The sequence below is a fragment of the Etheostoma spectabile genome, chromosome 10 (assembly GCF_008692095.1).
Source record: "Etheostoma spectabile isolate EspeVRDwgs_2016 chromosome 10, UIUC_Espe_1.0, whole genome shotgun sequence".
NCBI lineage: Eukaryota > Metazoa > Chordata > Actinopteri > Perciformes > Percidae > Etheostoma > Etheostoma spectabile.
The window spans coordinates 24,444,889-24,456,514 of NC_045742.1; the positions used below are offsets into that span (position 1 = coordinate 24,444,889).

General features: G+C 39.4%; 2 protein-coding genes across 3 annotated transcripts in view; both read right to left on the bottom strand.

Annotated features, from left to right (window-relative positions):
- Positions 1–2,684, bottom strand: part of si:ch211-195b21.5 (E3 ubiquitin-protein ligase RBBP6) — a 49,133-nt gene extending 46,449 nt beyond the window's left edge. The window contains exon 1 of one of the 2 annotated variants that reach the window (XM_032527714.1): positions 2,392–2,684. In XM_032527714.1, coding sequence (XP_032383605.1) covers positions 2,392–2,574 — 183 coding nt within the window. In that variant the 5' untranslated portion in view covers positions 2,575–2,684. The remainder of the gene's footprint in view (positions 1–2,391) is intronic. The other variant, XM_032527716.1, reaches the window with a different exon arrangement.
- A 586-nt stretch (positions 2,685–3,270) lies between these two features.
- The window catches only part of fam98a (family with sequence similarity 98 member A), a 10,925-nt gene continuing 2,569 nt past the window's right edge, over positions 3,271–11,626 (bottom strand). The window contains exons 3-8 of the mRNA XM_032527717.1: positions 9,171–9,305; positions 7,638–7,819; positions 7,005–7,085; positions 6,780–6,896; positions 5,243–5,410; positions 3,271–4,539 (exon numbers count right to left, since the gene is read on the bottom strand). Of these exons, the coding sequence (XP_032383608.1) occupies positions 3,889–4,539; positions 5,243–5,410; positions 6,780–6,896; positions 7,005–7,085; positions 7,638–7,819; positions 9,171–9,305 (1,334 nt within the window). The 3' untranslated portion in view covers positions 3,271–3,888. The remainder of the gene's footprint in view (positions 4,540–5,242; positions 5,411–6,779; positions 6,897–7,004; positions 7,086–7,637; positions 7,820–9,170; positions 9,306–11,626) is intronic.

Sequence of the window (11,626 nt, forward strand, 5' to 3'; positions counted from 1 at the left end):
CATATACCGCCCTGTATCACACAGGGACACCGGAGGAAACCCAACAGCTGATCCACTTTTGGGCTTTCATGATTTCTTAAATCATGTGTTCATGTTGTACCCATTCATCATAGCATTGGTACTGTATTATTTTAATCATTTTTTGTAATTAATTCCTGTTCATGCACTTGTATATTGTTGCTGGTTTTGATACAGGACACCAATGAAATGTGAGGGGAGGGGGGGGGGGGGTATCAGAATAGCTGTAGTTAATAGAGATGATCAGAGTACCCGGCTGAAACAAGTATCCGGTACGGATAAAGCACTTTGCAGAGTACAAGTATTATACGAGTAATATGAGTCAAGATCCGTGCTCAGATTGAATACAACTCCTCAACTGGCCGCGCAGCGTTCTGTGATAGTCACAGTGCCCCCCCGCCTACAAACACGCTCGGCTCAATCACACACACACACACACAGAACAAGGAGAAATGCGCTCCCTCGGCCGCTCCCTCTCCCTCTCTTTCTCCCGCTCCGTCAGTCAATCGAGTCTGTTCCGTTAACGTTTAGGGTTTCTTCAGCTTCAGGTTTGTTTTTAACTTCGGTTTGTAGTCCTTACATAATAACCAGTAGATTTCTGGTGAACTTGGGTTTCAGACATGCTGCTTGGTTTAAATGCAACTCCCGTTGCGTCTCTGCCATCTGAGATTTTTTTTTTAACTGTCAGCTGCCCCCCCTGTATGTCTCTCTCTCTCTCTCTTTCTTTCTTTCTTTCTTTCTTTCTTTCTTTCTTTCACACACACAAGACCACCCGACCCTCTTCCGGGTTAAATCTGACCACTTCCGGGTTAGGCCCCGCCCAGTCCGAGTACGGATACGGATACAGATAATTCATGTGGTAAACAGATACAGATACAGATAATGCTGTACTCGCTCATCCCTAGTAGTTAATTTGTTTGTGGTCTTGTGTCTTTTTTTAGTTTTACACATTTGAGTGCCTTTTTGTGCGTGTGACATGCAAGTTATGATTCTAATAGTTGATAATGGTTCTGTAATATATTTTATGTAATGTTTTTTGCCTGTTATGTTTAATTTATTGGGCAATAAAGACAATTGTTTTAACAAAATGTTTTTCGGAACATCAAGGACATTCAAAACGGTGATAACTGAAACAGATGTAACATTCCGTGTGTGTATACACATATGTATTGCAAACAGACCTAAGCACTACACAGATAAGAACATCTGCACCACCAAAGTGAACATAAAACAGCTATAAAATATATAAATATATTAATGCATATGACACTATTGTCAAAACCCACACAATCGACAGAGACAGCATCTTGGAAGTTTGTGATCAAAACTGTATGGTGATGTAACCAAGTGCTGTCCCATTTTCTAGGGGTATGTTTTCACCCCTACCCCTTACCCCTTGGTTTTAAGAGCTAAGGGTAGGGGTAGGTTGTTGTTTTTTTTGTTATAACTGCTTACACTTGTCTGTTCCCTGTATCTGTCTTTTATTGTCTGTAAAGCGACCTTGAGTGTTCAGGAAGGCGCTGTTTAATAAAATGTATTATTATTATTATTATTATAAGGTTAAGATAGAGAAAATGGATTCAGCCTTACAACTTTCAGACAGGTTGCTCACGTCACAACTACGTCGTCCAACTCAGTTGGAGGCTGCGCAGTAACGCCTAGCCATCACCGGAAAGTGCATCTATTTTCCTTCACTGGTCTCCGTCCAGAACAACGGGATCTATTGGTCCACTTCTTTAACTGTCTATGAGGGCAACGGCGTCTGTTGGTCCATTTCTTTAACTGTCTATGGGTAAATCGAGACAGCTAGCTAGACTACTGAACCTGAGTTTTCTCTTGCACGATAAACAACTTTAATGGGCACATGTTCCACCAGAACAATTTCCATCTTGCAGTGGCACCATTGTTGCATCAGGCGCTTAACGCCGCCGAAAACCATTGAGTGGTTTAAAGAAATGTCAAAAAACCAAAGCACGTTTTTCTCCTATGCAGGAATGTTGTGTGGAAAGTGCAGACCTTCCGCGGCGCTATGAAGATAGGACTGGCAATACAAACTAAAAATGAATATTGGAAATTGCTGTTAACAGTTGTTGAAACGCTTCGAGCAATAAATCACAACACATCCTATTTGTAGCGTCCATGTTGTTTCCACATTACGACTAAAGCTCCAGAACACAAATTTGAAACAATGACATCCCAACCAAGGATATGGGGCCATCCGAGGAGCACGCGAATGCACCATACCTCTCCTGGCTAGCATAGCGCTCTGTTAGCAACACCTTGTCTAAATCCCGTCTGAATCCTGCAACGCTAGCTAGTTAGCTAACTAACTTAGCCAGCTGAGCTGACATTATTAGCCTATTGGGTACGTACGCTGATGAAATGCCCTCTTGGTGGCCTGTTGTGGAAAAAATGGCTATCCGGTGGTCCAGATGGCAAGTGTCCAGGGGGAGGACCACTACAAGGCCCTCGGAGTCTGAAACTGAAAGGAGGGCCATGGGGTGGTGGAGGTCCAAACGGCGGCGGTCCTTGAGGTGTTTTACCTGGGCGGTACATGTTCAAGAGGGAAAGCTAACTCCTGTATCACAGAGTGAAAGGGAAACGTGGTATATTTTTCACACAGTTGCGCGCAAAGTGACTCGACTTAGATTGGGGAGTGACAACCACAGTTAAAGAAACAGGGTCCACGGCAGCGCCTGTGGCTGCCACCGGAAATGTAGTAAGAGTATAACATCCGGAGTCATTCATTCATAATAAAAGGTCTGCTTTTGGTCAGTTTATAGCATGATTTAAAGTCTCTTACATCAATTAATGTCCTGGAGCTATTTAATTGTATAGAATGTCCAACATAAAATATTACTTGAAATAGCCTTAAAAAATTCGTACAAGCAAAAGTCTACTCATTCAAAATAAAAGCTCTTCACGTTTTCTCTTGCATTTACGCAATGCCATTATGCAATTACTTTATCTTTACAAAAGTGTTTTTGCTCAAATCTAATCCAGTTTGTAATTTGGTTAACCCTGGAGACAAATTATACTGATTGCTGTTCCCCCTAATTCATTTTGAGTCAATACTACAAATGCATTCACCTATAACTTGTGAATTAGTGTCAGTTGTTATATGTAGATTTATTTCCTACCTCCGCATATCTCTTTTTTGTAGTCAAAACTTAAAAGCAAAATCCAGTTTCTGGATTAAAAAAATAAATAAAATAAAATAAAATAAAAAAATCAGACTACTGAATGAAAAAGTAATGTTCTCACTTTATATTTTATTGCTCATTCACACACCCATGCAAACCTTCCAACATCCATATTTGTATGCACACAATCTTCCATGAGCAGTACAATATGGCATTTTAAATAAGTAACAAAAGGAGATTCCAGTCAAATCTATGGAAACAAAATGTAGACTGGAAAGATTAAGCGGTTTTCAAGTAATTGCCAAATTCAATGATTCTATTACGGATTTTGACGGTGCGCTTCTAATTTAAGATAGACAGTAGGTGCACCAACACTGAAATCGTAGGACCATTTTCCTGTCTTTTAAAAAACATAAGGCTAATTAAGTGTCAAAATGAGATTCAAACAGCAGAGTCCAACTAATTGACCAACCCTTTACAGTATTGGCCTTGAATAGAAAACATTACACCACCAGTATGAAAAAAGCAAGGGACTACATTACAGCCCTCTGTTCTAAAACAATAATTCCCCAACATATGGTATGTATCTCCTAGATCATCATTTAACATTTATGTCAACTTTTAACCATGCTGAAAATTCTAAATCGGATAAGGCAGTTAAAATCTGTTCACACGTTAAGGAGTCGATCTTTGAGTTGACTCTGCTGCGATGCTCTTTACTGAGTCTTCAACTAGTGTATTGTCTGCCTTGATTAAAGCCAGCTTGGTTGTAGTGCTGCCCGCCATGTTGGAAGAACTGTTCAAACTGTCCTCCTTGGTTAAAATTCTGGCCCCCTCTCCCTCCCCAGCCTCCTCCTTGTCCTGCTCCTCCACCACCTCGGCCTCCTCTTCCCCTACCCCCACGACCTCCTCGACTGCCGCCTCTCTCCTGATGCCAGCCTGCATCTTTTTGGTAATTGTCATGGGAACCGCCTCCTCCTCCTCCATTGTAACCAGGGTCCTGGAAGCCTCCTGGGTTGTTCCCTCCTCCTCCGTAACCACCTCTCCCGCCTCCTCCCTGATGTCCTCCTGCATCTTGATAGTGGCCCTGGTTGTAACCACCTCTCCCTCCTCCGTCTACCCAGCCTCCCTGCACCTTCCCCCCTCTGCCGCCTCCTCCTCTACCTCCCCTGTCTCCATGTCCTCCTCCGCCTCCTCTCTCATATCCTCCACGGCCACCTTGGGAGTAGTGATCGTAGCCCCCCCTGCCGCCTCCGTGCCCATAGTGTCCTCCGCCCTGGGGAGCATCCTGACGCTTCTGCCAGGAGGGCATTTCTGGGGGAGGAGGCTCAATCTCACAGGGTCGGCCTCCCCTGTCTGGCACTCGGCCCATTAGAACCTAGGAAAAAGGACATACTTAAAACAAAACCGTTTAAAAAGGAAGCCCACTAGCCAAGTAGCTCAAAGGAGCAAAGCAACATAGATCTTCCAATACAATGCCGGATGACCATGAAAAACGCATTTCACTTCATCCGGCTGAAATCAGACCTCCACTGCTCTGCTCCGTGGGGTGCTCTGTGCACTGGCGCCACAGATTGAAGCCAAACACTGTTCATCTAACCATAGCTCCATGACACAAAGCTGGATTTAAATTGGAAAAATATCCCTTCATGGGCTTCCTTCATTGGATTGCTGAAGGAGGGGATAGTTCTTTTAAGTATAAAAAAATTACATTGAAAATACACCCCAGTCCTTTTATACTTTCGATTTACAACCAAATATGTGTCTGATTAAAGGCAGAGTTAGTAATGTTGAAAAGCAAGCAAGATTTGAAAATAGCATCTCCTCGGGGCTCTGTCTAACGCCTCCCCCCGTCCTCGGGCTCCCCCCCACACACAGACATGCACAAAGTGGAAATGTAATTTAAACATCTGCTTTATCCTGCTAGTTCAGTCACACATACTAGCTAAACTTTTATTTAAATGATACAGAACAATAATTTGAACATGGACTCACATCCCTTATCTACAGAGAACACATTAAAAACAGTGTCTGAATAACCTATGACAGAAAAAGAGTGTTGTGACTATACTGTGAAATACCTTATTTATGGCACAAGCAGTCTTCTCTCTTATCGTGCCACTGCTTGTACGTAGGATCTTGGAGAAGTCTTGTCGAGCAGCAAGAAGGTGGGCAGAAGTGATTTGACTTTTGGTGCCAAGAGCAGAACGAAGTGGCTTGTAAACTTTAGCCAACTTTTCAGCATGCGTCTGTAATAAGACATACAAAAGGAAGTCTTATTCATTTTAGGAAAGCATTACATATCAAGTGTATATCAAGTGAACAGTATGTGGTTTACATCATTGTTGTTTTTTTTTGGAACATGGAAATCATCGGTCATGTCGTCCATTTTGGATGGACCATTTTAATGGTATGGCATGAAAATAAAAATTGCATTTATTTAGCAGAACTCCAAACACAAACACTTTGAGGTACAATGAAAAGAAAGCAGAAAGCTGTTTCCATTACAGGCATGCAGAAGCATTGCTATATGATTTTTCAATTAATGCTGGACACATGTAGTTGAACAACAACTATTTTTGAGGATTTCTTACATTATAGTATACTGTGAAACCTTCAATTTTATGCTCAGGCCACACTGCCTACTTTTACCTGATAATGACAGCAGCCTTGTTGAACTGCTGCGGCTCGCAAGCCTGCAGTGTCCACACAGACAGTCCTATCTGTACATTGAGATTGCCTTGAATCAGCTATAATAGAATGTTTAATTTCAATTTGCCATTACAGAAGAGGTTAAGATTCTGTCCACAGAAATGCTAGAGGGTTTTAATTTTTACACTGAAAGAGTAAGTGTTTAGTTAAAAATAAACATTAATATGTTGTTCATGTTTGTAAGATATATTGACATTGAAATTGTGGTGAAATTGTGACTGACAATTAGACTGGGTAAACCCCACCCATTCTGCCGGCAATTCAATTTCTCCCTGCAGCTCAGTCTGGAAACCTGCATGTTTAATTCTCTTGCTTAAGTTCACAATTTTGCTGGAACCAATCACAAACTGGCTTATCTATCTGATACCTTATCTATCCAATTGCATCCAGAGTCATTTTAACTATGCCCGTTGTTCACGCCTCTTGTGCAGAGAAAATACAGAGCACACTCCCCAGACCATCTCTGGGACAATCTCTAATCTATTGAGCTTGGCTTGGCCTGGTGATAGCCAGACTAACTGACAATATGACTGACGTAACATCCTTTTAGCGGTCTGTTTTTGCGGAGAACTGCGCATGTCACCAACTAAAAACAACGCACACGCATTGCTCAGGTAGGCAGTGTGGCCCAGGTGTCAGACTGTTGGTTGGACAAAACAAGCTTTTTGATGACATCCACTTGAGCTAAATAACATTTTTCACTATTTATGTTTTATAGACCAAACAATCAAGAAAATTATCATCAGATTCACTGATAAATTGTCAGTTGCAGCCCTGAAAAAGATTCTTGCAGAAACACTTTTCCATTCCATTAAACAAACTCTGCAAAGAAGAAACACACACGGACAAGAGAGGCCTAACTTTTGCTCAAACACAGATTTAGAAGGATTTCACGTTTTCACATACCTTTGCTCTGTCAGACCAACCAAAAGACTGCACTGTCACATCAAGACGTTTCAACAACATTTTTCTTCTTACGTCATACTCATTTAAGAGTGCTTGGTTTATAGCTTCAATTTTTTCCTTGTAAAATGAGAAAAAAAGAAAAGACAAAATGAATGCAACAGTTATTCACTTGCATGCAGTGTTCCTTAAGTATATTATATTTCTTCATTATTTTTCTGTATTTACCAAGTGCACAGGTCCAAGGGCCTTCTTCATCAAAGGCTCTCCTACATGATTTGGTGGGACTCTACTTATGGCTTCTTTCAGCTATGAAAAATGGACAACATGCAAATGTGTGTATTATAAGTGCATGGTTAATAAGCTATGTACAGCACTTTGGTCAGTGTGAGCCGTTTTTAAATGTGCTATAGTAATACAATTTACTCACTTACTATGAATAGACATTTAAACATATATCAGCAGATACAACCACACTGACAAAAGCAGAAATGTACAACCAGATTTCTTCTCACAATGACTTACATGACAGTATGTTTGGACTGAACCTGCTGACATTTATTGCATATCATTACTATTATTCTTTGTTGATGTCACATCATTCCAACCAAAATAGGCATTGATTGTAAGGAAAGAAACTTTTTTGAAAACAGATTCACAAATTAAGTTTACAGTTGGAAGTTCAAAAGTTAATCAATCCACAGATTCAGTGGTAGGGTACACATAATCCAAATTTTGCACTTTGGTTGTACACAGTGTTTTGCGAAAGCTAGGTCAGGAATTTAAAGATTTGCCAGCTTGAAATGCATGTTTAACCCTTCTTTGAGAGCACATCCTTTCTCTGTCAACAGACCAACTGACCTTCTTCTCAATTCCACTGAAGAACTGGAACATGGTGATGTTTGCTGGAGGCTTGGACATGCCCAGTGCCATGCAGATGCCCTTCAGTTCCTGGAACATGGGGCTGCCTGAATCCTGGGTTTTCTTTTCAGGCTTATTTATGAGGATCATCCTTGACGCCTCCAAGTCAGACACCAGAAAGGCTGGGATAAAAAAAATAAAAAAAAAATAAAATGAACTTGAATGAATTTCTAGGATGCTTAGGTTTTAGAAACATATTTAAATAGTTAAAATGCTAGCTGACTCAAGAAGTTACCTTAGCACAAAACAACAAAAAGAAGTCACCAGAAATGTAATTAAGAGTCATGAAATTCAGTTGTGTTTGGTGGGGCATACAGGAAATCCACCTATCAAAAGGCCAAAGTTTACTTTCTGTGGTTTGAGCAGTTCCCAAGAGGCTGTTGTCAAAAGATATATTCTAAATTGTACAGCTTGTTCCAATATTACTGTAACAGTATTTTTACATGTTGTGGCTAAAAACCTCTGAGGCTCCCTATTTTTTCTTACTTTCTGTTCATGGTAGAATTGCAAAAAGTAATGCTGTTGCTCTCCGTTTTTGTCAACATGAATAAAGTTGGATTTGTCAACGGCCAAAATCAACTGGTGATTCAGTTTTTACTTTCAGTCTTAGCGCAACATCGCTGCTGATCAATTCATACGTACAGGATGAGATTGATGAAAAAATACAAGATAAACAAAAACAGTGTCTACCCAGCTTTGGTGTGGCAGTAAGCCAGAATTCATGGATACACCTTAATAACAACTTGTAGCCATTATTGATTAGTTACAACTGAGTTTGACAAGACACAATATTTGTTGAATGAAAAGCCTATTGTATGGTGAGAAAGCCAAAAGCATCAGCAGAAAAGTGAAACAAGGTCTCCACCTCTCCAAAACAAACAGACCCACTGATTTAAACCGGTAAAAACACTGAATAAAGCGGTTTAATGTTAAAATAATTAATTCATTGACGCTGTTCAACCGACCTGAGTACAGATTATTTAGCTTCCTTCTTTAACAACTTAAGATCTAGAAGTCCAATGACTAAAATACTTAATTTGGTTAAATATATAGTTAAAAACAACCAAAAACCTAGTGGGCATCATAAAATGTGGCTTAAAACTGGGAAAAAAATTAATTTCATGACAGCTTCTGGCAGACAACCACAATGCTGATGCATGCGCAAAGCGGATTGATTGTGTGTAAATACACAACTCAAAATATATATAACATAGGTATAGGTCGTGTTTATACATTTTAACGCGAAAAAGTTACATATTAAAAACTTTTAAATGGGACAGAGCCATCATTATAACCTACCCCTGTGCTTTTCCTGCTATAATCATAATAAATATAATAGGTGGGTGTGGTACAACAACCCACGTAAAGTGCAACAGACCATAACCTCACAGGTTAATGCAGCAATGCTTTTCTTCATAAAACGATTTAGGGTGGCTTTTGAAATTGAGATGTTGGAAAGTGCTGTTCTCATACTAATGAGCAGCAGACAGTCGGTCCTGTTGAGGAACCTCTGGGTGATGTCTCCGCTGGTGAGGATAGAGTAAGGACAGGCGAGCTCTGACAACAGCCCACTCATCTCCAGCTGGAAGCCCTCTGCCTCGCTCGGACCTGGCAGGGTTAGGAGAAACACACCAAACATGATGTTGCAAGGCAGGTTGGTAAATCTCACACATACCCAGTCTAAGAAAAACAGTTAGCTAAAGTATTTGTGTTAGCAAAGTGTTTCCAGTAGGAATTCTTTCAGCAACAATGATGTGCAAGTTTTATATTGCGCTGGACCAAACATGCAACTTCTCAATAACGAGGAAGAATTATAATCGTAAACTCATATGACATATAAAATATTCATGGACATACTTATTCGCCTTTACACAATCCCTAAAGAGAAAGCAAGAGTCAAATATTTAGAACATGTGAATGTATTATGCTAAAACAGAGGTTACTTTCCCATAAACAATTTGATTCGGATGGCAAAATTTAGATATGTAGATCTCCTTATTTTACTTCTTAAATTTTAATTTGTTTTTTTAAAATCAGTATTTGTGTCATGTTTTCAGATGGCTTTTAAACTAATGTCATGTTCTACATTTGCCGGTTTTAACTTAGAATTCAATAAAGTGAGAAAAATTTAAAAAATGAAATAACCTTCCTAATATCCATCTTGAAATGAAAAATCCCAGATCTCAAACAGAAAACCCTTACTGTACTGCGGAATTTGAAATAACACTGATTAAATATGTCTAAAGAACCACACCTTTCTACCATTGGTTTAAAACCCTAAGAAATCCAATCTAAATACTTACTTCATAGCCCACAAAACCTATACCATAGCATGTGCCATTTAACACAAGCATATATTAATTGTTTCACTTCTTTGCCATTGACATTATTTAGTTTGCAAGAAAAGGAAAGGATACTAGTGCAACACTTGTTACTATTCAAATTGTTCTAATAATTCTGCAGCAGAAGTATGGAGCTAGATTTGTTTATCACATACGAGAGAAAAAATATCTGAGAGAAAAAAAAATGTTTGAGAGAAAAAGTTATCACACTGATAGCAAAAAAAAGCATTTTATGAGAGAAAAACAAATATTTGAGGGAAAAGGTTTTCATACCAATAGCAAAAATAATATTTGAGACTAAAAAAAGTTTAAATATACATTTTTTAAATTATTTCTCTCAAAAAATCTCTCTCAAAATACTTTTTTAAACTCTCAAATTTATATTTTTTGCTATCAGTGTGAAAATTTTTTTTTAAAAAAGTCTTTGCTTTCAATGCAATTTCTTTCTCTCGTCTCAGGATTTTTCTCTCGCTGTGAAAATAATGTCATGCTTCTAAATAAATACTGTTTAATTATCTTAACACTTTTTAAGTCAAACTAAAACACTGGTGGTGAGCTCCAGGTCCTGCAGCCGAGACGGACTGTCTTCAGTAGGGTTGGGCCAGCGTGGAAATATTGCTAGAAAGCTTTGCTGCCAACCTCAACCTGATCTGATCTCCAGCGGGACACGGAGAGCCCCACACCCAGTAGCAGCAGCACATCCCCGGCCATGACCATAGCTTGCTTTGCTGATGTTGTGCCCACATTTGTCATGCCTGAAAAAAATTGCACCCGCTTGAGCAGCAACAATAATTTCTGCTGAATAATGCATATCTTAACCCTTATTGTAGCCAAGAATTGTATCCAGGTAGCAAGGAAATGATAACATCGATATCTCTAAAGTTTTTTTTTTTTCTCTTTGACTGTTAAAAAGGGTTTAGATAATTGAAAAGTATTTATTTAGAAGCTGGCTGGCTGTTAGTTAGCTAACGCTAGCTTTCGCGCTCAACTAAAGCAGCGCATACAGTACAGGCCAAAAGTTTGGACACACCTTCTCATTCATTGTGTTTCCTTTATTTTCATGACTATTTAAATTGTAGATTTTCACTGAAGGCATCAAAACTATGAATGAACACATATGTAATTATGTACTTAACAAAAAAGTGTGAAATAACTCTTAAATGGGTCTTATATTTTAGATTCCTCAAAGTAGTCACCCTTTGCTTTTTTGATAGTGCTGCAAACACTTGGTGTTCTCTCATTAAGCTTCATGAGGTAGTTACCTGAAATAGTTTTCACTTCCCAGGTGTGCCTTGTCAGGGTTAAATTTCTTGTCTTATTAAATGGGTTGGGACCATCAGTTTTGTGTAGAAGTCAGGTTGATACACAGCTGATAGCCCTAATGGACAACTGTTAGAATTCATATTATGGCAAGAACCAATCAGCTGAGTAAAGAGAAATGAGTGGCCATCATTACTTTAACAAATAAAGGTCAGTCTGTCCGGAAAATTGCAAAGACTTTGAATGTGTCCCCAAGTGCAGTCACAAAAACCATCATGCTACAACAAAACTGGCTCACATGAAGACCGCCCCAGGAAAGGAAGACCA